The 26,845-nt window shown below is 45.7% G+C and overlaps 1 protein-coding gene across 3 annotated transcripts; it reads right to left on the reverse strand.

The window, feature by feature from the left end:
- Window positions 1-944: 944 nt before the first annotated feature.
- DDO (D-aspartate oxidase) lies at window positions 945-26,598 on the reverse strand. 3 transcript variants are annotated; one of them, XM_069489175.1, is made up of 6 exons: window positions 26,422-26,598; window positions 24,154-24,329; window positions 20,364-20,472; window positions 16,733-16,909; window positions 5,343-5,478; window positions 945-1,452 (listed from the first exon to the last, which is right to left on the reverse strand). In XM_069489175.1, exons 1-6 carry the CDS (start codon window positions 26,580-26,582, stop codon window positions 1,231-1,233), a joined length of 981 nt encoding a protein of 326 aa, XP_069345276.1. In that variant the 5' UTR covers window positions 26,583-26,598; the 3' UTR covers window positions 945-1,230. The 3 variants fall into 3 exon arrangements, with proteins under 3 accessions (XP_069345276.1, XP_069345274.1, XP_069345275.1); XM_069489173.1 differs by lacking the exon at window positions 945-1,452 and having other exon boundaries at window positions 3,576-5,478; window positions 26,422-26,584; XM_069489174.1 differs by lacking the exons at window positions 945-1,452; window positions 26,422-26,598 and adding an exon at window positions 24,970-25,919 and having other exon boundaries at window positions 3,576-5,478.
- Between the last annotated feature and the right edge of the window lie 247 nt (window positions 26,599-26,845).

Genomic DNA, 26,845 nt, shown 5'->3' on the forward strand with positions numbered 1-26,845 from the left:
TGTAACCCTGAGACTAAATCCCGTGCAGTGAAATATAAACAAGTGAATCTTCCCGGAAGTTTCCGGGGTGTGGATGTGATGATGTGACGGCTGGGGCTCTGATTGCCATCTTGGACCTGAGCACAAGGGCCATACCCTTGAGATAGCAGAGTGCGAGCAGGAAGGACCCTGTGTCACTGATTGCCATTGGCGACCCCACACCATCCCCAAACTGTCTATATCTAGGCTTATTTTATGTGAGAGAAATATATGCCCATCTGGTTTAAGCAAATAATGGTGGGTGAAGGGAACAACTGAACCCAAACTTAACTGATAATTTCCTCTGATCCAATAAGCTGTGACCAAAGAGGCAGAGTATGGGGGATACTGCTCACTAGTGAGTCCCCCAGGTCTGAGCAGATTTCCCAGGAAAGGGGGCCTAGAAAGAGCAGGCAGATCATTTGGCCTATCGACCTCATGCTAAGTAATATTGCCAGATGACTTGGATCTGTACAGAAGGGAAAATACTAGGATAAACGAAAAGTCTGGACATGGACTGATGCCATAGAACATGCACCAGGATAAAAATTGCAATTCAAGGGGAACAGACTCTGAGGGGTGGAATTGTGGGTAGCATGGCTGCAGGCCAGGTAGGCAGGTGCCCTGAGCAGATGGAAGTCAATTGTTCTGCTAATAATTGAAGAAACATTGCTTATATTTTTGAGCGATCTGGTTAACTCATTTCCTTTGGTGACTTAGGGCTGTGATTTATAGGCAGCAAAGTCACTTAGGATAATAAAGCCCCCAGGCCTGGTGGCAAACTGCAAAGATTTTTCAAGAAGAAAGAGACCACTTAACATCTCAATCAGCTTTTCTTGAGTAAATGATATCCTGAGGAAACAGGTTTCAAATGTGTCTCCATCATTCACATCTTCAAGGAGAAAGATGAGAGAAATTCGAGAAAAAAAAAAAGACTACAAGCTACATTCATTTCAAATATTTGACAAGTTATGAGGGTCCTAGAAGAGGTTTCCAAGAACTACAACTCTTAGTGGACAGAGGTCCCACCATCCTCTTGTTCCTTTTCTCCAAAAGTTTTTAATTGATTGAGAAAAACTGGTCTGAATATCAGCTGATTTGAATGCATCGATTCCATAAAAGGAAGCATATATGTCATTTTTTAAAATAGCTTTTCCTATGTGCAACTGTGTCCAACTGGGCTATGGCCTTTCTGTTGAACTTCTTTTCTTCCTAAGCAAATATCCTGAAAGTTAAAAAAAATCCTAAAAGTTTGTGCATAACCTTTGCTGAAGCAGCACTGTGTGGGCAATACCAGGGCCTCCAAGCAGCCTTGTTCCTCTGGGTCACAGGCACAGCAGGCACAAACTCAGCCACCAAGGTCAGACACTTGAAAGCTGGGATTTGAGAAGGACATCGGTTGTTCTCCGTGTTCAGAAAAAAATAAAAGATGTTCTAAAATAGAAAACAAGGAAGAAAAGAAGAAAAAGTCTGTTCTCGGGCGGTAGCATGGATCACTGGGGAGGACCTCAACTTATATAAACATGAAGTCTTTGTGGAAATAAACGAAGACCAGCTGTGATGGTTAATTTTATGTGTCAACTCTACTGGGCCCAAATAGCTGGCAAAACATTTCTGAGTGTGTCTATGAGGACATCTCTGGAAGAGAGAAGCATTTGAATCAATAAAGTGAGTAAAGAGGATTGTCCTCACCAGTGTGGGCAGGCATCATCCAGTGTGTCGAGGGCCCGAATAGAACAAGAAGGTGAGGAAGGACAAGTGTGCTCTCTCTGCTTGAGCTGGGACATCCATCTTCTCCCGCCCTTGGGCATCGGCACTCCTGCCCTTCCGACTCACACTGGGACTTACTCCATTGGCTCCTCTGCTTCTCAGGCCTTCGGGTTTTGACCAAAACCACACCACTGGCTTTTCTGGACCTCCAGCTTGCAGACAGCAGATCATGGGACTTCTCAGCCTCCATAACCATGTGAGCCAATGCCTCATAATAAATCTCTTTCTATGTATCTATCTATATCCTCTTGGTTGTGTTTCTCTGGAGAACCCTGACTAATACACCAACCAAATGAGAAAAGCAAAGGCTATTTCTTTAGATTTTGCTATAGCAAAGGAGTCAGCCATCATCGCTTGCGTTTGGCAGAGACTGAAAGGTAGGCAGAGGAGCGTGGAAGCTTTATAGTAGAAAAAAGAGATGTCAGATATGCCCTGACTGGACACTGTTGGCATGTAAAGAAGCAGGTGGGTTAACTAGTGGCAGGGCACGTATGTGATTGGTTAGGGGTGCATACTTTGCTTTCTCTGATTGATCTTGAGTTAGAAGTGGGGACAAAAATTAGGGGAGCTGTCAGTTATTAATCAAGTCCTGCCATTTTGTGCCAATTGTTACAGAAGTTATTGTTTAGCTTTCTGGATTATTACTAGAGATGGCAATCTGGCTTACTGCGAGTCTGACATAGAGCAGGCTGGCTTCCTGTGTTGTTTATTGTAGAAAAGGGGATTGGTTTAGGGGGTAGGTTGATGCAGGTTGTGAGTCAGAGTTCTATTTTTGTATGGTCTGGACTTTGTCCATTTGTATATTCAGTCTCTCATCTTTTAGACAATGACAGGCAGCTGTCTCTGGGCAGCTGACCTATATAGCCAGCAAGGTGATTCCCAGCTTTTCTAGGGAGCCACTTTGGGAGACAGCTAATTCCTATAGGCCACCTTGCCCAGCAGTGCCTAAGGACACACCTGCTTAAGTGAGCACATCCCTCTTAGCTCAATGCACCAAGAAGGCAGAGAAGGAAGGCAAGGACTGTAGTTATACTAGCAGGGGAACCCTACGAGGAGAGAAGGGAAACAATGTTCAGTGGTTCTCAGCCCTGGTTGTCAGTTAGAACCTGTGGGCAGCTTTGAGCAAATACTGATGCCATAGTTGCACACCACCCACAAAGAGTCTAATTTCAGAAAGCAGGGCTGGACATCAATATTGTTTCAGAACTTCCCAGGTGATTCTAAGGTGCACCCCAGATTGGCAGATACTGACCAAAATAAATAACCTTTGAGAAACACTGGGAGCAAATATTTAGCAATTAGAGAAAATGAAATCAGGGCATGCAGCCATGGCCACTTTTTCAAGAAGCCTCCAGTCTTGCAGTCTCGTAGTGCTGAGCTTTAGAAATGCAAAATGCAGTGTGAAGCTAAACTAGGGTAGCAAATAGGCAAAGGTCCTAGAGTGTGAGCCTCTGCACACAAAATAAAAATGTAGCAGCACACGGAACAAAAGTGTACTCTGAAAACTACTGAGAAACGACTGAAATCCTACCTATTCTGAGCAGTGTCCTTCCTTTTTATTTTTAACCATTAAAAATTTTGTTTCTCCCCTTTGAAATGCCATTTTATCATAACATTATTTCTAATGGATTATGTGAGATGCATAAATGTGTTTCCAGTCTATCTAAACTTATACATGTCACAAATTCTTTAAACAGAATTCAGAATCATTGCATTTTGAGCATGTAAACTCCAAAGCTTCAAAAGAATCACACACGCTCTGCACACTTGGTATCCATTTTTTATTTCTAATCATTTCTAAACATTCGAATGTACCAATTTATCTGAATTTGATGCAACACCACCCCCTGGTGGAAAGCTATAGAAAAGCTCCCACACTTGATTTAACTTAAGAATTTTAATACTGCAGAAGTGGAGTGATAAAGATTATCCAATAGGCCAGCATGCTTCCCTCACTCTCTACTGGCAGAAAGTTCTCTTTAAACAAAATCATACGCTGACGCTCAATGAAAGAGACAGTAAAGCCAGAGCTGTGCAGGGACCTTTCTCTTTCCCATTTTCATTGCCAATCCCACATCTCACCCAGGATGTCCAAAATAGAACCTATTATCACTAAACATAGGTCATCTCTTTCAAAAATTAAAATTAAACCTATTTCTTCTCAAGCCTCCTTACCTCAATGAATAGCATCTCTCTTTCCATTCACCCAAGCCAAACATCCTCCTGAAGATTCACAAAACACATGAGCAGATTAAAGGCTCTGGGCATGCCTGAGGCAAAAAGCCAGGAAAAATTTATTTAACTCAGCAATCCCCAAACTCATTTTGTCGTGAGACACACTCCCCTTTTCCCCAGCACATTTTAACAACCTGCAGGATGCCCTTTGCTTCAATGTCATGCAGAATGATTGTTCCACTGTAATTAGCAAATTAGTACTTTGGCTGCACATGATTTTCAATCTTCAAAAATGCTTAGGCAAAGTCGACTACACAGCAAGCCAGCTCGCCGTCATTTGTGGTAACAGAACGTACAACACTTAGGTGATTGACTCCAGGCAGCTGCTGAATTGATGCCACATCCCTAAGCAACTTCATCTCTGTCTTCTACCATCATTATCAGCTGAGGGGAGGAAAAGGTTGCCACTAGTGCTAGCAGTCATCATACTCTGTCTTCAATTAAATGTAACAAGTCTGCATTTTGTGATCACCATGTATTTAGAGGGATTATAATGCTCGTTATAACCTAAGAGGATCACAGGTAGCTCTGCAACTGACAGTGACTTTTCCATGCATTATCTCTTTCTGTGGATTTGTGAGCCAAAAAATGTCAAAATCCCTGTAGCTTCCAGCATTCGTATAAATTAGCATAGGTGCTTGGACATCAGGTCTAAAAGAAATCTTACTCTATAACAAGTATTTTTAAGAACAAAAAAAGAGCTTTATGCCCTGTGTCATTAGTACTAGACTTCCTAAGTCTACCTGCTGCATCATTTCTGATTTTGAAAACAAAGCAATGCCTAGTTAAACTTTCAAGCAATGAAAAAGTTATTTGAACCTGTTCTGATGCTTAAATTGTGCTTTGAGCAATAGTGTCCAGAGCCATTTGCTGTCATTTCATGACATCTACAGCTTTGACTTGGGAGTGTGGGTCCTGAGGGCATGGACACACTCGCTCACCAGCCTGGCAGCCTCCAGGGCAGTGCCCCAGTGCACCGAGAAGCCCCCGGCCCCGTGGCCGTAGTGGTGGACCACAGGTAGTCTCTGGCCATCCCGGGCTAGGAGCTCTTTCTGCAGCCGCACGCCTGGTCTGGAGGGTCTCAAGCCCACCTTCTCCCTTATGTCGCAGGCTCCACGGAGGGAGGGTTCCAGAGCACAACATCGGGAAAAAATATCTCTGCTAATTTCTGCATCTGGGGACAGATTCCAGTCTCCTTTTTGCCTAGTGCCACCGAGGGTTACATGGGATATACCAGGATAAATATACGTCAGCCCACTCCCATCTCGGATAAAATGCTTCACCCAGGGAGCCTGGACTTTGAGCACTTGGCCCCTTACAGGGAAAATCTTTGAGTCTCCTGCAAGCTGTCTGCTTCCAAGGCCTGTGCAGTTGACCACGATGTCGAAGGATGGGTGAAGCTCCCACAGATCTTCCACTCGTCGGGTCAGTATCTGCCCTCCACTCCCTTTCACCCTGGGGAAGAAAGACCATGAGGTGAGCCGCAGTCGCCTCTGCTCAGCTCCTTCCAGGAAGTGAAGAACAGGAACACGGGAACAAAAATGAGGTGACAACCTGCTGAACAAACCTTCAAAACTTCCAGGGCCAGACTCCAGCCATCAGCTGCCTCCTAGCCTTGGGGACTGAGGAGTCCTACGGTTGTACCGAAATGAAAACTTATTTTGAAAATTCAAAACAAAGGAAATTATACTCCTATGTCTTGCCCTTTTTAGGTTTTGTAGAATTCCTATATCGTTCTAGGTGCTAAATACATACCAAGTGATCTGGTATTTTAAGCAAGCATTTCTTGTTTATATTGTTTATTTAACACCCAAATTTACTGCCTTGGATGTTTTGTCTCGTACTGTTAGCTCCTGCATGTTCCCTTGCATCAGTCTGGTCTCCCTGACCAAATGGTTGGTACGGGGTCGCACGCCCCCTCCCCATGTCTATGGGGATATTAGCGTGAGAACACAACATATTTGCAGCCAATAGACTAAATGACAGTTGTAACTGGTAATTATTTTTTGCACCAAGTATATTGATAATGAAAAGAGATGGCTTTCCAGGTCCTATAATCTTTTTTAAAAACTGTGGTAAAATACATGTAACATAAAATTTGACCATTTTGAAGTGTACAGTTCAGTGGCATTAAGCACATTCACACTGTTGTACAACCAGCACCACCGTTCATCTCCAGAACTTTTTTAGTCTTACAAAATGAAAACCCTGTACCCATTATACAACAACCCCCAGGTCATGTATTCTTATTCATAGGTTTAATGTGAATTTAATATGATTAAGTATGAGTCTAAGAAGGTTTAATGTGAGAAAGAGGCTCTCGGCAGCTCTGACCCCAATAGCTCAGTTTCCTATTACATAAAACAACAGCCTTGAGCCTCTGCATCTGACTGAAGGAGAAGCTGCTGCACTGGGCTCCATCGCCTCAGATTCATTTATTATTAAACAAATATTTGCTGGGGGCCTGTGCTGTGCCAAGCACTGTGCTAGGGGAGAGAGCTCAAAGGCTGCCCCTTGCTGTAAGATTACGTGAGCCTGCAGTGCGCTTCCTATTAAATACAAGCAGTATGTCCAGCACCAATGCTCCAAACAATAGGGCTTAAATCAAGCGCTGGCATTTCTGCTCTATGCATCCTTTCTTGTTATTCTGAAAATCCATGGAAGACAGTACGTTTTTTACTTGAGAGAAGGAAACCAAAGAAAAAAATCTAGCAAACAATCATATTTTAGGGCTGCAGAAAACCAATAAAGCGAATGGATTACTTTCTGATGTAACTAAAAGTAGTTAAAAGAGGGAGAATGGGCTGGAGCTGTTTTGTTTGTTTGTTTTCTAAGTAAAAAGCTCATAGATGAAAGTATGTAATGTAGCAAATTTTATGGTCACAAATTTTCAGCTCTCTCAGTAGAATAAACAATTTGGAAGCTTAAATTATCTGTTTTAAATATACAATAATAGATGAATGTTTTTAAAGGTAAAATAACTCTATGAAGTTTTTTCCCCCCAACACTGGCTTAGAAAGAAGAGTATGTTGGAATTTTGTGATGATACTGACCAACACCTTGCAGTGTGTTTATAATCTCTAAAAAAGCGAACACAAAGAAAAGACGTTTGAAAAGGGTTCAGGAGCGCTCTACCCTTTACCGTTCATACGATCCTGATCAAGTTATTTAACTTCTCTAAGCTTTAATCCTTCAGTCCATAGTACAGGGATAATAATACTGATTTCATAGGCTCATTGTGAAAATGAAATGAGGCAACATCTGGAAAAAGTCTGACAGTGCAGAGCACATTACAGTTGCTCAATAAAGATCTTTTGTAAGAAAAATTAAAAGGTTTAGGGGTTTGTTATGCTACTGTAAAATGTAAGACCTTCATCTACAAGTATTCCTGCCCTCAGGAATACCCATACACCACTTACATTAAGAATGACATTTCAATTAAAAACATTTTTTTAAATTAATCATTATTTGGACATTATCTTGGTTTTGCGTTTCTTTTAATAGATTGTGGATTCCATGTTAATTGTGGATTCCATGTTCTCATATTTGAACAGTAGGTTCTGTGCTCCAGCCATCCTAATAAAACTCAGAATTATGTTCCTAATTCAGGAAAATAAGAGAATTTACCAGCCTTGGGATTTAAGCAAATTTCTTAAACTCACTGAACTTGTTTCTTCAACTATAAGCTAGGGATGAGAGTGTCTAACTCACAGGATTGTTAGGATAATTATGTAGGAATTCAATAAATGCAAATGTCTTTCTTTTGCATTTCAAGGGTCCCCTGCAGTACAAGCTACTGAAGAAAGTCCAACCTGTACCTGGAGACTTCTTAAATTATCAGAGTGGCTGGGCTGCTGGAAGGCCCTGTCAGGCCTACTGTGCTGGGTCCATCCCAGGCTTTGTTCCCCAAGAGCAAACTTACTGAATATGCCCAGAGACTGGGCAGCTTTATGGCACTGCAATGCAAATGGCGATGCCCAGTAATCATTATACATCCCATGGGCAATGCATCAAGATGACATCAGTGCATAGGAGGAAACTATACCCAGAAGCTGGATGTTAAGTTAGGTGACCAGGTGCCTACAATGTTGCTTTTATGACTATAAGAGATAGTTATTCTGGGAGTTTAGGGGGACATGATTGGGTATCAGAAGCTTGATGGCTTTCCTTTTGAGGCTTCCTGAAACTGAGCAAGACCTCAACCCAGAGAGAGAGAATACCATTGTCCCAATTTCCCATAAGAAAATAGGGGACAGGGGGCTCTCAAGAAGCTGGGCTCACTAAATGGCCCCAGCCTAATGTCATCTCATCCTCACCCTAAAACATGAGTGCCTGTTTTCCCTGAACTACATCAGCCTGACCATAAACATGGGGGACAGTCATCTTTGGGGCCCTTCTTTCAACTCAATGGAAATTTCAGCAAGGAGGGAAATTGAGCTGGCTGTGCCTGTGAGAAGGATGGGGATCCACTAAGCATTTCTTTTTCTTTTTTTTTTTTTTTTTTTTCAGCTCATTATGGGGGTACAAAAGTTCAGGTTATATATATTGCCCATGCCCCCCATCCCCCCGAGTCAGAACTTCAAGCGTGTCCATTCCCCAGGCCATGCACATCGCACTCATCAAGTAGGTATACACCCATCCCTTCCCCCCAGCCCCCACCTCTGTCCGATACCCAGTTGGTGTTATTCCCAAATGTGCACTCAGGGAAACCAGTTTGCTGGTGAGTACATGTGGTGCTTATTTTTCCATTCTTGGGGTACTTCACTTAATAGAATGTGTTCCAACTCTCTCCAGGAGAACCAAAGAGATGCCATATTGCCATTATTTCTAATAGCTGAGTAATATTCCATGGTATATATATACCACATTTTGCTAATCCATTCATGAATTGATGGGCATTTGGGTTGTTTCCACATCTTTGCGATTGTGAATTGTGAACTAAGCATTTCTTTACACATACATCCCCCCTTCCCACACACACATACACTCCATCTCCCACCAGCAAAGAGGAGTCCCCTCTTCCCCTCTCTGCTCTTGGGATGAGAGGCAATTCCCACACCCTACTTCCCATCCTCTTCCTCAGCTGAAGATTTGGTGAGAGAAGAACCCTGGGTAGCACTAAACAGAGAGGTAGCGGCTCTGCTGTGGAGACCCTGTGGGCAGCAGGGGCGCAGGGGAATGGCAGCCCCTGGTGGGCTCCAGTGCAGTGGGATGGAGCATGGCACCAATAGGTGTGAGCGGCTGCTTTGACAGCAGCCTTGGGGGCAGTGGGACCGAGGAAGGGAGAGGAATGGGAAGACAGGGCAGGAGGGAAGGTACAGCTCTGCAGAGACACAGTGAGGAGTGGGACAAGGCAACTAAACCAGCAGAGCCAACATATTCCCTGGAGCCCATGTGGCCCTGCAATTCATTTGCTGAAACTTAGACCCTAGTTGTTTTTGGAACTTAATGAGTAGAAACTAGGGAGAAAAAAATGTTTTTTTTCATTTAAAATTTAAAATTTCTGAATCTTTCTTCTTGGATCTAAGACTACTCTGGGGAAAGAAAGGAAATAATTGTGTGAAGGCCGAGTTGCTTCTCTGCAGGCCAGACTGCTTTTGGACTCTGTGCCTTGGCCCAGGATGGTGAAAGGAGGAGGGGACAGCAAGGTGTCCATTCCCCAGCGGGCTCCCCTGGCTAGAGGGTGAGGACCCCGGGCTGGCACTGATTCTGAGCAGGGCTGCCTTGGAGGTTCAGAGCTGGGAAGGGGACACTTCTCCCCACCTCTGTGTGGAGCCCAGCTCTACTGTGATCCAGGAAGGCCTGGTAGCATCTGTCTTTTAAAGTTAGTTGGTATGAGGAAAACAGCATTGAGTTTTTGAGTCACTATGTGAGGATAGCTTGGAGAGGAGAGGTGAGAACCAGGGAGGAGGCAGCTGTGGCCAAAGACGTAGAGAGAAGCAAGGATGGCTGGGCCTGGGCTGGTGCTCAGGGACCAGGGGGCAGGGTTGTCTCTGTGAGATATTTTACATAAAGAATTTATTAGACAGAGTAGCAGGATGTATTATGCATGCATTATTAGATGTAGTCAGTTTTTGACATTAGTCCTTGTTTCAAACTTGAAGAGCAATGCCTTATTAACAGTGATCTACTTGTCTGAAACCAAGGAAAAAAACCTAATTTAAAATCTCAGTTGGCAAATAGTACTACGCATACAGATTCGTGGGAAAAAATCCACTGTTTCTTCAGGGTGATACTCAAAGTAGCTATACCTAACATAGCTTATAACAGTTAGAATTTTAAAGTATTTCTTAGGTTTACAAAGCAACTAAATAGATACAGTCTGATTTTGACTTGATAACATTATCTCATCTGACAATTACATTCCTCACTCATGCCCTTGCAATCGTACTCCAGTAAAATAAACTGCATCCTATTTCCCACTTCTCAGGAAGTCCCTCCCTGCTTTGTCCACTCCATGGACTCATATTACTCCCTCTAGGCCCCATTCAGGCGTGGAGCAGCCTCTGGCCCCGTGGAGGAGGTGGGTGTAGATGAAGCTCAGGGTTTCTTCAGGCAGGGTGGGCCTGAACGGGGCAGCCCTGCATATTTAGTCTGTCTAGCTGCAGGTGGGCTTGTGAAGAGCAAGTTCACCTCTGCAGCTGCCTTAGAGCAACTCCCAAAGCCCTAATGGAAGCCCCCAGTGCTGCTGCACCCCACACAACCTCCACCTATTCCCTACTACCTTTGTTGCCATCATCAGAAAAAACAAACACCATCATTTTTCCACCTTCCTCGCCAGTGCCCTCTCACTTCGTCCTTGCCTAGCCAGGGAGAAAGGGAGGTGCTCCTATTGATGGCGAGTCTGTGCCTTTTGCCCACTGCTCCTCTAGGCAGGGGCTGGGGGTGGGGCAGATGGTTGGAAGGCGAGGAAGGCTGTGCTCTAGCAGGTCCCGTGTGTTGGGCGCAGGAGCAGCGGTCTGCTGTACACGGGAAGGGACCTCTGCAAGTTGGACGTTTGTACGGCTGGGACGACCGGTCAGCATTGCTGATGTACAGCTCCTGTCTCTGTACAGCAGGCAGGAAGTCACAGGGGTTTCCTTCACAGGCATCGCTGCGAGTCAGGCCGAGAACAGAATACACAGGGAAGGCTAAGACGGGAGACAGAGGGCTCTTCCAGAGAAAGAAAGTAACAGGGAGGCCTTATCGGCCGCGTGGGAAGGAAAGGATGGTGGAAAGGAAAGGACGGTGGAAAGGAAAATACTGCGGTCAGCGCCGCGGGAGAAGGTGCGCCCAGTAACAGAAACGGGCCGCCCAGCTTTCCGGTGTCATCCAAGGCAGGGCGGTTCTGGTCCCTCCGGGATGATATATAGGCTGCCAGGCGTAAGACTGACTGCCTCTATGATTCCTTCCTGGAAGGGGCGAGTGAAAAGCAGCAGAATATGACTCCACTCGCTGAAGATATAAAATATGATCTGCCTGGTGACTAAGTCACTGCGGGTTTTTCATCTGTTTGTTCATTCTGGATATTGTTGGGCATTGTTATTTCTTTTTTTGAGAAGGAGATGATCTCTTCTTTGAAAACTACTACAGACCTAATTTGTAATAAAAAACAATTTTTTTCCCTAGAAGTTTGTATTATTTCAGAAGGATAGTTCTTAGGCCCAGGGCATCGTGTAACTTGCTGAGCGAAGTGCTCATTTTCGAGACAGAAGGCTGGAGGCAGAACACTCACATTGCGTGGGAGGAGCGCGGGAGGCCACAGAATAGACCTGGAGTGTGGGGAGCAGGCAGGGATTGCGGGGCTCGCCATGCGGGTCGCACTCACACGGCCCTGCCTCCCACCCGCCGCACTGCTCCCGGCCCCCCCCCCCCCCCAAGCCCCCGCGGGAGCACAGGGGATGCCAAGTTCTGGGGCTGGGGCCAGCTAGTCCCACAGAGAGGCGGCGTCTGCGTGCTGACTGGGGGTGGGGGCAGAGCGGAGCAGGAGGAAGCAAGGCATCAGGGCACAGGGGGCTGCAGAGCGGGGCTGCTGATAGGGTCGGGTCTGGGGGGCCTGCTGGGACAAGGGTCTCCTCCTCCACTCTTCCCAGCAGCAGACTGCGGCTTTCTGTCTGTGCCACTCGCGTCCCAGCTGCCGCGTGCGCATCAAAGACAGCAGAAGGCCTCCCCGGGACCCCATGGGGGCCAAGAGCAGCCCCTCGGTCCTCTTGTAAGCCGGCTGCAGACGGGAAGCACGACAGCCAGCCATCTGCCCTGTCATCAGGCCGCTGCGGTCAGCAGGTGGCACCACCCTCTCCGGGCTATTTTAAGCGGAGTGAAACGCTGAGAGCAGGCTCACACCTCCTGAGGGGGAAGCAGGATTGCTCCCCGGCCTTCATCCCGCAGTCAGAGATCAGGCCTGAAAATACGGTTATTATGGAAACTGGGCCTGCTTTCTAGAAGGTGGCACTTTGGAAGCGGGAAGAAGAAATTGTTCAGATGATTTCTGTTTTGTGTGGGAATGGCTGAGGGTTGCCCTGGAGCTAAAACCTTCGCTGTCAGCAAGACGGGGAGCATGGAGGGTGGCCACGCAGGTGCAGGGCAGTGCTGGGGGCTGGCGTCACTTCCCGGCCCGACGGGGGACTCCCGGGCGCCCATCGCGGAAGAGATGGCTCAGAGCAGAGCCAGGCAAACTGGGAGACTTAGGAAGACTGCTCAGAGGAGGTGACCCGCACACGGGGGTTGGGGGGATGGGGGGGTGAAGCTGGCTTCCCTGCCTCTGTCCCTCCCACAGTGACAATCCTTCAGGTGCCCTGGGCCTTCATGCTCCCTCCCTGCCTCATCAAAACTTTCCTTGTCTCCCAAGGACCTTATCAACTATTTGTCCCCTAAAGCAAAAGGAAAGCAATGAGCCCTCTCTCCCAGAAGGAATTACCGGTTAGGTCTTATTGTTTGACTTTATACCCAATGCTTCAGCGAGAGATTGGGAGAAACTCCTCACATCCCTTAACCCTGGTGACCCATAAGCTCAAGACCATTACTAGGACTCACAGCTTACCCTGGCGCGTCTGAGCCCTTCCTTCCTTGGCTGGGCGCCTAGAAGACCCTACTCTGGCCCTTCTCCAGCCAGGCCCCTCCCCTGAGGCAATGAGTACGTGGGGCACAGAGATGCGCTCAGCCAGCCCTTTCCCTTCACTTCTAGTTCATGTTCTGGGGACCTAGGACCCCCATATCCCCTACACTTGTTCAGGGCCTGCATTGGCTTCCTCCAAGGGGCAGACCACACCACAGTGTGCACCCCTGGTGCACCCAAATGGTGGCCAAGGGACTATTTTCAGGGGGAGGGTATGGGATGGAGCCTGCGTGCCTGAGCTGGGGTGCCTCCTGGTGTGCACTCAAGGCCCCTTGCTACCATGTTAAGATGTGGCACTCCCAGGAATCCAGGAATTCTAAATGTAAACTTGGCCTTCCGGGTGCTTGTGGTAGAAGTGGGTCTGATGTTGGGTATGTTCTTTAGCTACACCCAAAATCGGGATTCAAATCACAAGAGAGGACAAACTTCAGGGGACAGAGAGAAAGAGAGGGAGAAAGAGTAAAGGCAATTTATTTCTGTAATGAATCCATAAAATTAAATTGTGGCATTGCTTCAGGTTTGTATTAAGGAAAAGATGGAGGAAAATATTCATGAAAAGAAAAATTGTTTTCTTCTCAAAACTGGGGGTGTACAGAATCCCGTTGTGCCCAAAAGTAAGGAAGTGCTTAAAAAGTGATGTGAATGTGTCAAAAAAACACAGGAGCAGTTTAAAGGGGCTCCCACTGACCAAATCTTGGACAATTTGAACATGAAAATAAATAAATAAGAGTGATAGGTTACAATTCATTGAATAAAGTAGGAATCTGTGAGTTTATACTTATATAAATAAATAATTGAGTAAAAAACATAGGAAAAGGAAATGCTCTTTTTTTTTTTTACAGTAGAAAGCAAACAAAATGTAGAAGGAGTTAGAGAATGATCACTTGTCAAACATCACAGTAATAATTGATTCAGACAAGAATCATCAAAGAATGCTAAAACTAGTAGGCAAAAGTACTAGTTTCATAGGAACTAGTTTCTACAGGAACAGAATATTTTCATAGTCACAGGTATATCATAACAAAATATTTAGTAATTACAAAGGGAAAAAGTAGTGACTTCACAGTGGAGACACCTGGCAGACCAGGTGATAAAAGTTCACATCCCCAGCAAAGGAACAAACTGACATCATGTGCCTGCTGATATGAGGCAATCAGGATTCAACGTCACTTCTGTGGCATTCCCACCCAAACGCAAAACCTCAATCCAATCCTGTGGAAACCTCAGACAAACTCCCATTGAGGGCCACTCTACAAAACTGTTTATACTATTCAAAGTTGTAAAGGTAATAAAAGATAAAGATAGACAACAGACTAAAGAGACACAACAACTGAAGGCAATGTGTGATCATGTGATCATGGATTGGATCATGGACCAGAAAAAAATGTATAAATGCAGTTACAAAGGACATCATTGGGACAATTGGCAGAATATGAATAAGGTCGATAGATTATAGTGTTGTATCAATATAAAGATCTTGATTTTTGTTGTAGTACTGAGCTTACATAAAAGAATATCCTTGTTCTTAGAACAAGTGTTTAAAAACTTAATGAGTCATCATGTCTGCAACTTACTTTCAATGGTTCTGAAAAAATATGTATAAAGAGGAAAGATAAAGTGATAATCAAAATGTTAGGACTTTGGATAAAGGGTTTACTGGAGCTCCTCACTTCCCTTATCTCTGCATCCTTCACCGTCCCTCTGGCACCGTCCCAGCCATCGCCACACAGAAAAGCCCTTGACCAGCCCTTCACAGTCTCTCTGAGTGAGAACCACACTCTCAGGTTCTCTCTCACCCACCTCTTCCTGGTCTGCCAGAGACCACAGGGCTCCAGCCAGGTTCCCTATAGACCCTCCTGATCCCTGAAACAAAAGTCCAAGATGAGAAGCCAAACATGATAGACTTTGAGGTAATAATGAAACTTCAGTCCAAGACAATTAAAAATACCAAAAATTAAAAAATTTTCTAATGACACTTCACCTTTTTTACACAATATTTTGTATATCTCTTCCATTTTGGGTTTTTTTCCGGGGGGGGGGGGATCATAATAAAAAAAATATGCATTGTATTGAAAGTAAAGCTCTGACACTATTTGGCATGCCTAATAATTTCCACTTCTCTGAATTTTATAAACATAAGGTATATGACACCTCAATTTGTTATCACTGGGATCAACACTTCCAAGTTTTCTACTTCCAGTCATTTGTTTAATATTAGGGAAAAAGTGTAACGCTACACAACATTGCCACTCAGAAAAGCCAGTGTTGCTGCTGACACTTGCGTGCTGGCTGGCGGACAGCCCCATCGAGTGATGGCTCAGAATGTACATTTATCAGCTGAGGATACAAGTCCAAATTTAGCACACAGTGATTTATGGGCCAGCGAAAAAGGCATAAAAGCACGGGTTTTGTGAAACTGGAACTCAAAAAAGCGAAATGTCCTATATAAATTGCTAAGAGGTAACAGTGAGAAGAGTGCTTAAAAAGCTACAAAGATACATCATGATGTCACTGATGTGCCCAGCAGAGTTAGGCTCCTTCCTCTGTGCTCCCAGTCCAACCTGCACGAATCTGGACTTAACCTTTACCATGTGTGTCACTGTGATTGTTAATTCACATACATAAACATGCACACACATGCAATCACTCCCCATAGGCCAGGAATTTCTTTTAAAAAGGTAACCATATTTTATCCTTCTTTTTTGACCAGCTTCTAGCACAGTGCCAGGCCTATATAGGTGTTCAACAAAGAATTGTGTAATCAATGAGTTGTACGAAACAGTTATCCCATAACCTACATCTGGGACCAGATCATTGCTGCTGCTGCTTGCGTCAAGTCACTTTTCCAACATTTATGCAATAATTCACATTGTTCCTATTCATCTATCAAATATTCAGATTCAAGAATTGAAAGGGCGAATGTTTCACGACACTCCACATGCCTGCAGTGTCCAGACTAAACTAAAGACAGATTTATTGATGTATCTCAAATAAGTATACTCTCGATGTGTTTCCTAACTAACTGGAAACAATTCTGAAAACCAAGACAAAGTGCAAGTTCAAGATATTATGGGCTGAACTTAGTGAGGAAGAAATTACATACTTTGGATAAGCCTTCAGTTTTAGCATTCTTATTTATGACAAAAGAGAATAACAAAGCTATTTTCTTTACCACAAATGAGAAAAAAATTCAAAAATAGTTTATAATAAGCATAGGATTCTCTCATCCAAAGAACTAGAGTAAATTACATCATTGTCTAGATGGAAGCCTATTCTCCAAAATTCTCCATTTTACAGATGAAAAAAACTAAGATACTGTTTCAGTAAGTGGGTTACCCCTGGGGCTGGGGAAGGTGGGGAACAAATTGGACATCAAGGCGCACACTGAAAATAGAAGACAGACGTGTCCACGAGCATGGGGTGACTTAGACCTTGTGACACAGACAGTGTCTTCAGGCTGTTTTACAAAGCCTGAGCCATTCATGAGCAACAAGACACCATGCAAAAGAGCTCTGAGGGAGGACAGAGTTTTCAGTACGAAATTTTATGAATAACTATGAAGTTATTTGCTGCTATGACATATAAAGGGAACAGGGAAGAGCCATTTCAACCCACCTTTTCTCCAACCATGGGAGGTAGGCAGAGCCTTCACATTTTAGGGTGGTGAAAGCCTGACCAAACACATGTTGAGGGAATTTCTTCAGCTCCTCCTCGGTCATCTTTCGAAATCCCAGAACCACATCAGCCCAGAATGGCACTTCTTCGGTAGGAAGGCTCTGAAATATCTGCCAACTCAAACATAGTAAGTGGAAAATTTCCCTGAAATGTTGTGGAATAACATATTTCTAGTAAACTCCATGTGACATATTCTCTAAAGCATTCTATTAATAAAAATTCACTTCCTATAAATGCAAAGAAAAAAAGATATATTCTTCCATTCTCTTGGGTTTAGATAACTCAGTAGCTAAATTTCCAATGTTCATGTTTAGGGCAATAAGACATTTTTAAAGTCACATACCTTTTTGGTTTTTGAGATGGGGGTCTCTGTCTGTCATCCAGGCTGGAGTGCAGTGTGCAATCATAGCTCACTGCAGCCTCGAACTCCTGGGCTCAGGCAATCTGACCCTGCTGCCTCAGCCTCCCAAATAGCTGGGACTACAGGCGCCCACCACCATGCCTGGCTAATTTTTCTTATTTTTTTGTGGAGACAGGGTCTCACTATATTGTCCAGGCTGGTCTTGAACTCCTGGCCTCAAACAATTCTCCCGTCTCAACCTCCCAAAGTGCTGGGATTACGGGTGTGAGCTACTACACCTGGCCAAAATAATATACCTTTTAAAGATTGAATTTAATACTCCTTTTCTAAAAAACTTTTGCCCAATTTTTCTTTATTTATGACGATGCATTTTTGAGGAAAGTCTTTTCTGCTTTGCACAATGGTTTACATAAATTGTAAGCAAAACGTTAAAAGTTTAAAGGTTAGCCCCAATTCTGAATGAGATATCTAAATTGGAACAAGCAATGGCAGGTGTGAAGGAAGCAGAGGTGCAAATTATGAGTTAAGATTTAAGTCACCAAGTTTCGCTGCAGGACTAGAGAGAAGCCAAGGGTTGCCAAGAGGAGCCCTGTTATCATTAAGTCACTGGCATCACTGGGGTAGATGAGCTTGGAACAATATTGATTGTTAACAAGAAGCCTGTAATAATACTGCTACTTATAGCTGCTATGCATATATTTGGATTTATAAATATTGCATTGTCTTCATCAGTAAATGAATAAATGTTGTAAATCATTGCTCTAAAATAGCATTAACAATAGTTGCTAATGATTAACATACCAGAATTTATACCTCTAAGTAATTCGTTCAGAGCAGTCCCCAGGAAGGTATTAATATAAATGTTGCTTGCTGCAGGGCTATATGCTGGCCCACTTCCTGTCGCATTCTGCACACTCGCCCTGGGCTGGATTGCCCTCTTTCGTAAATTCACCACCGTCTACAGGCCAAACACTCAGAAGGCTTCATTTCTAGCCCTGTTCTCTCTCTTGAGCTCCAAAAACAGATCCAGACCATGTTGCCTACTCCCCACTGAATAAGTCTACTTAGACGGCTCATGCGTTTACACACACACACACACACACACACACACAGACACTCACATTTGCTCTTTCTCCAGCCCTACCCAACTCAGAAAATGGTACCCATCCATCCAGGTGCTAACACAGAAACACAAGAGTCATCCTTGATTCTCTCTCCCCCCTTACCCCCCACAGGCCATCAACTATCAAGTCCCATCCAACGCCTCATAGGCATTTCTCAAATCCATCTACCCTCTATCCCAACTATCAACACCCAATTTATCCCACCATCTCTCTTCCCACAAAGCTATCCTCCACACTACAGGCAAAATATTTTCGAAATGCAAATATGATCAGTTGCTTCACTGTGAAAACCCCCTCAGTGCCTCCCCGTTATCCTGGACTTTCTTCAGTCCCTCCAACACACCACAGTCCCCTAGACTCAGGTCTACGTGTGTGCTGTTCCCTCTACTGGAATGCTATCTCTCCTGTCTCCCACCTGTCTCCATCTCCTTTCACCTCCACAACATCCCCAGACTAGCTCACACTCTTCCCGATGGTCTCAGATGAAACTGTATGTTCTGGGTGGCTTCTCGTAACTTCCCAGAGCAAGTTTGTTCTCCAGACATCTGCTTCCATGGCACCCTGTCCTCTTTCCCTTTGGTAACTCATGTCCCAGTGAGTTTGGCAACTCATTAGATTTAGTGCATTCCCTACAGATCATAAACTACATGAGGGCAGGACTGTGTCTATTTTCCTTAAAAATTCACTCAACACATATTTATTAAGCAAGCATCTGCTGTGCGCCAGGCAGCGTTACTAACTTGCTCACTGCTGTATCCCTGATACCTAAGAGAGTACCTGGCACTGGGGAGTGCTGAATAAATCATTTTGAATGAATGAATAAGGCTGTCCACGTACGCCAAAGATGCACAGGACATTTGTGAAGTCTTATTCTTGAAAGAATTTTTGAATTTTGGACATGGTTGTTTCCAAAAATTACTTAGAGCTGAAGTTTGTGAATTAGACTGTTGGTCATGTTGGTTTTGGACAAAAACAAAGAGTGACCATAAATCAATGCAAACACTCATTCTCTGTGGTTCATCAGCTGGCTCTGGAGATAGTTACAGAGAAGAATCAATCCATAGAGTGATAGAGGAGCAAAAGCTGCTACTTTGCAGAGGGGCTTTTAGGAAATTATTGACGTCAACATCATCTTGGTGTTTGTGATAGTGAGGAAAGACAAAAAGAGGAAAAACGGGTTGAAATCTGCCTGAGGGAGCTGTGTACACCCACTGAAAATGCCCGTGGGCAGCCTGACATAAAAAGAGATGGGGCAAAATGTTTAAAGCAGGCATAATGGTACAAAAGATGTAGTGGTTTTGGGGCTTATTAAAAGGCAAACATCCCTCTGCTCTTCAGAAGGCTGTAGGGAGACTGTGTTATCACACAGGATAACACAGATGGCGTGTGTTATGGCAGATGATGACACTGAGATATAAAAGTGATAGAATATTTAATGATCTCTTTAAGAATATATTAAAAGATATTGGCATGTTTTAAGTGCTAGTCTGTGTTAGAAATGTTAAATAGAATTTATTCTCAAACTTTCATTTAATTATGTATGTCTCCTGAAGTCAGATATTAAAAATCAAATAGAAGCGTGTTACCCATTTCAGAAATCTTTTTTTCCAAATGGCACTTCAAAGGCAACTTTAGTGACTGCAAAATTTACTTCTTTAGATTATCTCATTCTCCAAGGACACCAAATAAATAAGACGTCCCTGTACTTTAGGTCTCTGCACTCATTCCAATGTCACACCTGTTTGCTTTCCATTCTCCACAACGTCCCCATGTAACCCAAGCTCAATGTTTACCTCCTATGCGGTTTTTTAGCCAAATTTGCAAATCACTGCATAGTTCCTGACGAAACTCAAAATAGTATTTGTGATGGGAAACTGTGGCAGTTGTTTATTGTTTAAAAAGTCTGATACTGTAACTTGTCCTTCTTAAATTCTTTGGAGAAAGCCTATAATGTTCTTTCTAAATCCTCCCGCATCTAATTCAGCACTCTGCTCACTGCAGATACTCAATAACGAGTGTATGTTGAACTCCAATGTCTGTTAAGGTCATCCTCAATTCTAAAGTGACTTGAGATTTCCTCACTTACCCGGACACCAGAAGGACACCGGCGTCCCCAGCTTCTGCAGAACTGGCGATTGAGAGCAGGTGGTCGAAAGTCTCTCTGAACCACTGCTTCTGCTTGTGAATGGGTGTGTCTGCAATCACGGAGCAAAGCAAAGTGGAACAGAAAGGAAAGTGATGATAATGACAGTGCTTCAGATAAGCTCCTTCCTAGAAATGGGAAAAACAAGGAGGCCGGGAGGAATATTTGTATAAAGTACCACAGCGGAGGATCCATCAGCAGCCAGAGTGCTGCATGTTGACACACGCCATCCATGTCTGCTCATGTAATGATTAATCAATGGGTGGGAAACAGGCCAGTCACAGAAAAACCTAATGTGTGAGCCAGTTGGAAGGCAGACCTTGGCACTAGGTGTATTCCAGAGGTCATCGGAGGTTCCGTAACCAAACTGAGCAGAGGTTAGTTTACAGCTGAGAGACACGGCTGGCCGCACAGCTGAGGCCATAGGACAAAGGACAAAGGGCTTCTTTCCTGGGGGCTGAATCACAGTGGATGACAAGGGCAGGTCTGTGGGGCCCAGGTCAGCCAGGGCAGGGAACACATTGCATGTGGATGAGAAGCCCAGGGAGCTCGCCCTACAAGGAAAAAGTCCTGCATTGTGGGGACAGGCCCCTGGGGAAGAGCCCCCCGAAGGCCGGATTTCCCTGCCAGGGCCACCATTACCCTCCACACCATGGACTCAGGGGCCAGCTCAGAGCAGCATTCCTGAGGCCAGCAGTGGCGTGTTGGGGCCACCCATCCCCCAGGCATCCCTGCCAGAGGCCAGGAGTTTGGACACGGACACAGCTTCTGGAAGGGTGCCGGGCCTGTCAGGGAGGAAACAAGAGGCAGGGTTTAAGCCCCCAAATAATAGCGTACATTGTAGGCACAGAGAGCAGGCATAACCCAAAGCCACAAAGTCAGCTGTGGGTGAAGTATGTGGCCATCTGATTCCCATGGAAGGATCACAAGAGAGACCCTTGGAAGCATCCTGCTCCCCACACAAAGCCCCCAGGTCAGTGAGGGCACTTTAGTAGTAGAGTTTTAAAACAATTCACTTGTTATAGAGCCAATAAATATTTCTTAGTATTGGATCTGAACTGTTGTCTTTAAACATGTGCCCATGTAAACTCAGTTCTATAGTCCAAAATTGCGGACCAGGGCTGCTGGTTTAGAAATAAGAAATAAATAATAAGCTACAGAGAAAACTAAATTAGACCTCATGTGGATCATATCGCAACGATCTGTGCCAGCCTGTGGGGCTGTACTGAAACGCACCCCTTTGTTCCCATCCCAAGCCTTAGAGACAAAACAGTGGCTGAGACTCACATGCTGCAGAAGTCATCCCCAAAGAACAGACAATTCCCGTTCAACAGTGGGTGAAGCAAGCCTGGTGACATAATTCATGTTCAAGTGCTGGTAAAACAAAACTGTAGCCAGAGTGTCGGAAAGAATAGCAAATGCTGATATAGCACTTACCATGTGCCAGGCACTGTTCTAAATGCTTTACATATATTCACTCATCTAATTCTCACAGCAACCCTATGGGACAGGCATGGTCCCCATATGGTATTGACATTTATGAATCCAAGAGATATTTACTAGTGGGGTTGGTCTGAATAGGGTCTAGGAGAGAAGTCCAAAGAGAAGACCAAAGTCTTTATCCAGCAGCACCAGGGAGATAAAGACCCTGGGCCAGGAGACCCCGCCACCTGGCCAAAGAGAGCTCCAGCCTCAATAGAGTGGATGAACTCTCAGATGAGCCTCCCTCTTTGAAGATGATTCCATGACTGCCAGGCAGTCTTCTGACCGCTCAGGCCTGGTACAAGCAAAGGAGACCCTGGAAAATAGACACAAGAACTATAGTCCCAAGAAAGGTGCCTAATGTGAGCTGGCATCTAGCAAATACACCAGGCTCCTGTATTTGTTTCCTGGGAGGCAGCTCCCAGGAGCTGACCTGGCCAAGTTCCTGAGCCTGCAATGCCAAGCCTACTGCCCTCACCACCCTGGCAAAAGATGGGTTTATTCTTTGTTGGGTGAAACAGGGTCTCTGGACTGGGAAATGCCAAGTGCAGGCAAGGGCAGGGATGCCATACTGAAAATAAGATGTTAAGGAAACACAAGCAGACTAGATGCTAGGACCCCAGACTCTTCTTTCCTCACCTCCTAGAATGCTGGCAGGCCTTCACCCTCCCCAGCCAGGAGACGGAAGCTTCTTTTCTGGGGAACGTGACCTTCCCAAGAAGAAAGACTTAAACGTAATGACATCAGAGGTTGCCCAGTTAAGCAGCCCTGCCATCCCACTCCAGGAAGCTGACAGGCAGCAAGTCCTATGCAAGCACCCAGAAATTCCCATTTGTTCAGGGTCCCACTCATAAACATCAGCAGGCAGGTAAGATTCCCGCATGAAAAAGGAAAACCTTTATCATGAAAAATAAGGAACATCACACAAAAAAACCAACTTGGAGATGATAGAAACTATGTAGGGAGAAAAACTTTTACTAGTATCTTCAGAAAGATAAAAAAGGACATTGTAACCATATGACACAAATAGGATGTTATAACAAAGGAACATTCAGAGAACAAAATGAAAGCTGTAGAATATTAAAAATATTATAGTAGAAATAAAAAATTCAACAGCAAGGAGAAAGATAAAATTGGTAAAATCTCTAGAAAGCAAAATAAAGAGAGAGCTAGAAATAGGAGAGGGGAAAAGCTAAAGGAATTGGAGGATTAGTCCAGGAGGCCCCATATGACAGCAATTCCAGAAAGAGAGTCAGAGACACCAGAAGGAGGAAATGAACAATTGAGTAACTCGAAGGCTGCTTCCTGGACTGCAGAACAGCGTTTACAGATTGAAAGCGCAACGTGATTCTCATATTCCAGATCGTTGCTTTTTGTAATCAATGCTGTAAATTACTTGACTGTTTAAACTATGTGCACATATAACTTTGATAAAGAATAAAAACTAAAATTAAAGGGAAAAAAGAGAGTGGAAACCAGGAAGTGGGGACAGTGTGTATAAACCTTGCTAGCTGCAACGTGATCTTGGTTGATGTTGTTTCCTGCCTCTCAATGAACGCATAGAAGGCAGAATGCAAAGGATGCATGGCCGGGTTCAAAGATCAATACATCTTCAGGCCTAAATGAATATTGCCTAATTGTTTTTATACTGGCTTAGAAGTTAGGATAATTTTAGTCCCATTACAAGTAATTTCTGAAAGACTTAGAGTCATCAATTGTTTAGTCCTCAATGCTGTTCATCAAATGCTTCTGCTATGCATCTGGGGACCTCACAGAACTGCACCTGCTGCCTCCTCCTGAGGGGTGGGGGGACGTGACTAGCTCTGCCAATGAGGTGTCATCAGATGTGTTGAAAGTCACTTCCTGACCAAAGCATTTAACCGTGAGGCGAGACCCTCGGAGCTCCCTTGCGCCCCCCCCACGCCCCCCTCCCCGCACAGGTGCTGCAATAAATCAGGGCGACAGCTATTCCGTGGCTTGGGTGCCTGGGTGACAAGCCACACCCTTGCTGATGCTCAGCCCACATACAGCATGAGCAAGAGCAAACCTTTGCTTTTTCAGCGGCTAAGATTTGGACGTTGGTTTTGTCCTGCGGCATAACTGAACCTTTCCTAGGAGATGACCCAACAGGATGTTAAAACTGCACGTTGCACTTACGCACACAGCCAGCCGTCTCTGCTGGCAGAACTCCACCAAAATCATTCCATCCCATATCTACCATCTCTGACAGAGGAGCTGGAATCTCTCTCACCTGGATAAGCGTGAGGAATAAGCATCCCGGCTGCCACATCGCTGGTGGTGTCAGGAGTAAACTTGTCTGCGATGACGGTCACGGAGCATCGGGGGGCCAGTCTGGACACGCACACCGCGGTGGAGAGCCCCATCAGGCCTGCCCCCACCACCGCCACCCGGGCCGTGTCCATGGGCCTGTGAGGAGGGACATGTGGGCTGCACGCCTTGTCTCGAGGATTATTCCGTCCAGACAAAGTTTGTCCCTGACAGTTCCCTCCTTAGGTCTTCAGCCCCTCAGAAAAAGACCTCTCCTGTTGGCATTTCTTTCTTTCTTTTTTTTAACCTGGCCCCACTGCCCCCAGCCCTGTTGATGTTTCTTGTGGGATGAAGAAAACATCCCTCTAAGTTCTCTTCCCATTAAATACTAGGGTACGGGCAGCAAGGTCTCTATGGGCTTTTAGGTGTTAGCACCAAACTGGACTGGATCTGCCTTTAGAACACACAGTTGGTTAGTAGGTCTGCATTTGCGGGGAGATTTCTACTCATTCTGCCCCCTTTCCTAACCTATTTTCCCTGTGGGCACAACCCAGCAAAGGTTGGTGAGGTGAGCCGGGTAGGCTCTGCTCCCAGAAACCACCTGGGGGCAGTCGGGAGTGGGCATGACCCATGAGCAACTTAGAACTCAACTCTTACTGTTCACAAATGTGCTTTTAATGATAAGGACATTACAGAAAGTTTGAGTGACTGAACCCATCTCTTCCGCTATCTGCCCCAGTCACCGTCCGCACCCTGCACCCCCTACCCCTGAACACCCCCCAGCCCTTGGAGAGCATACTTGCAGATACGGAAACCTGGATTCCTGCCTGGACTCGGTCCTGGACTGGTTCTGTAACCTGGGGAGTGGCCCGTGGTCTCCCAGCCTCCACTCCCTCATTGTAAAACAGACCAATGTTCGAGACCAGCCTGAGCAAGAGCGAGACCCCGTCTCTACTAAAAATAGAAAGAAATTATATGGACAACTAAAAATATATACTTAAAAAATGAGCCAGGCATGGTGGCGCATGCCTGTAGTCCCAGCTACTCAGGAGGCTGAGGCAGGAGGATCGCTTGAGCCCAGGAGTCTGAGGTTGCTGTGAGCTAGGCTGACGCCACGGCACTCACTCTAGCCCAGGCAACAGAGCGAGACTCTGTCTCAAAAAAAAAAGAAAATAAAAATAAAAATAAAACAAACCAATGGAGTCTTGATTAGCTCCTTTAGGTGGTAACTAAGACACCCCCACTTGAGCTTGTCCCATAAAGCGGACTCCTGTGAGAATCTGAGTGGACACGCAGGAGCCCGGGCTGGGCATCCTGAGACGGGCGCCCCGTGTGGGGCCGAGGGATGCCGAGGGCTCGACACCCACGCACACCCTCCCACTGGGCCCCGCTCCACTGTCAGCTTCCCTGCCTGCCTTGGCTCCCCCGTCTGTCTGTCCACGTCTGTTCACGCTCTCTAACTCTCTCTGTGTGGCTGAGGTTTAAACTCTGGAGAGAGAAAATGCAATTGTCCTGGGTGGTCATTGCCACCCCTGTTGGACAGAGCTCCAGCCCCAGACAGCCTATTGGGCTAAGCCAGCCCATAAATCTGCCCTGGGCACAGTTGCCCTCCCCTGTCCAAAGAGCAGTGGCCAGGACATCGGGTCACGTGGTGTGAACCGTGGCCTCCCTCACACAGAGATGCGCCTTCCTCTGGAGGGGGTGAGCAGTCCCTCTGCGGGGGCTGTGAGCAAAGGTGGGCTTGGCTGACGGTGGTCTCTGCTTTCTCTTCTGGTTCTGAAGCTCTCTTGCACTGAGAGACTGTAAAGCCCTCCAATGGGGTGTGATGTTATTTCTGTCCCTCAAGCAGTCCGTGCGTTTCCACAGCCATCTGTTAATCTGATTGCTGTCCCACGGGCTGCCCAGCTGAGGGAGCAGGCCTGCCAGGGCCGGGACAGGCCGCAGGGGCGCAGCCCCTCGTGTTCCCTGGAGGCAGGAGGCAGCCACCCGTGCCCTTACTGGCTTCGCTATTTCACATCGGCCTCCTCGTACAGCAGCTCTCTCAAAATAGCATAAATGAATTGAGAGGGAAGGCACTCTGCGGCTTAGAATGACCAGCTGCCACGGAGGAGAGGAGTGAGCTGCCAAGGTGCGTGCTTCCTGGCACAGTGACCTGCCAGTCACTGTCCCCTGACCCTATTAAGACATAGCCCCAAACTCCCAGGGTGTGGACAGAAAGACCCCTGAGCCAAAAGCGAGAGGATTCAAGTACCTGTCTCTGAAAAAGCAGTCTTGGAACCCACGGAAGGCTCTGGCACCAAAACTTGTTTTCCAGTGACTGGTTGGTCTCATGCCCTGAGAGACGGAGGGAAAGCAAAACTGCTTCCCATTGGGGAGTTCACTAAGGACATTCCCTCTAATCTTACTCTCCATTGGCCCATGCGGCTGTGTCTCTGTCACTCATTGCCCTGGAGAAAGGAGCGAGTGACCTCATCTCACAAGCTCTGGGAAGCTGTCTCTGCCCAGCCCCAGGGAGCGGGTTCCCTTTCTGCTCCACACGCTCCACCCGCCACCAGCCTGGGATTTCTCCAGCTGATTCGGAGGTGTGGTAAACAACGGGTGAGCCTGCCCAACTTCCAGCAAGTTCCAGCCAGAAGCAAACGCCTGTTACCTCATGTGGCTGCCCAGAGCGAGCT

This window comes from Eulemur rufifrons, chromosome 15 (genome assembly GCF_041146395.1).
Source record: "Eulemur rufifrons isolate Redbay chromosome 15, OSU_ERuf_1, whole genome shotgun sequence".
Classification (NCBI taxonomy): Eukaryota; Metazoa; Chordata; class Mammalia; order Primates; family Lemuridae; genus Eulemur; species Eulemur rufifrons.

What these genes read in the sequence shown, in the direction of transcription:
- DDO (XM_069489173.1), bottom strand. Translation starts at nt 26,582, where the DNA reads ATGGAGAGTAAGATTAGAGGGAATGTCCTTAGTGAACTCCCCAATGGG. An exon ending in TATTCCTCACGCTTATCCAG is followed by an intron (nt 20,473 to 24,153) that starts GTGAGAGAGATT and finishes CCGTGATTGCAG; the next exon opens with ACACACCCATTCACAAGCAG. An exon ending in GGTGTCCTTCTGGTGTCCGG is followed by an intron (nt 16,910 to 20,363) that starts GTAAGTGAGGAA and finishes ACTATGTTTGAG; the next exon opens with TTGGCAGATATTTCAGAGCC.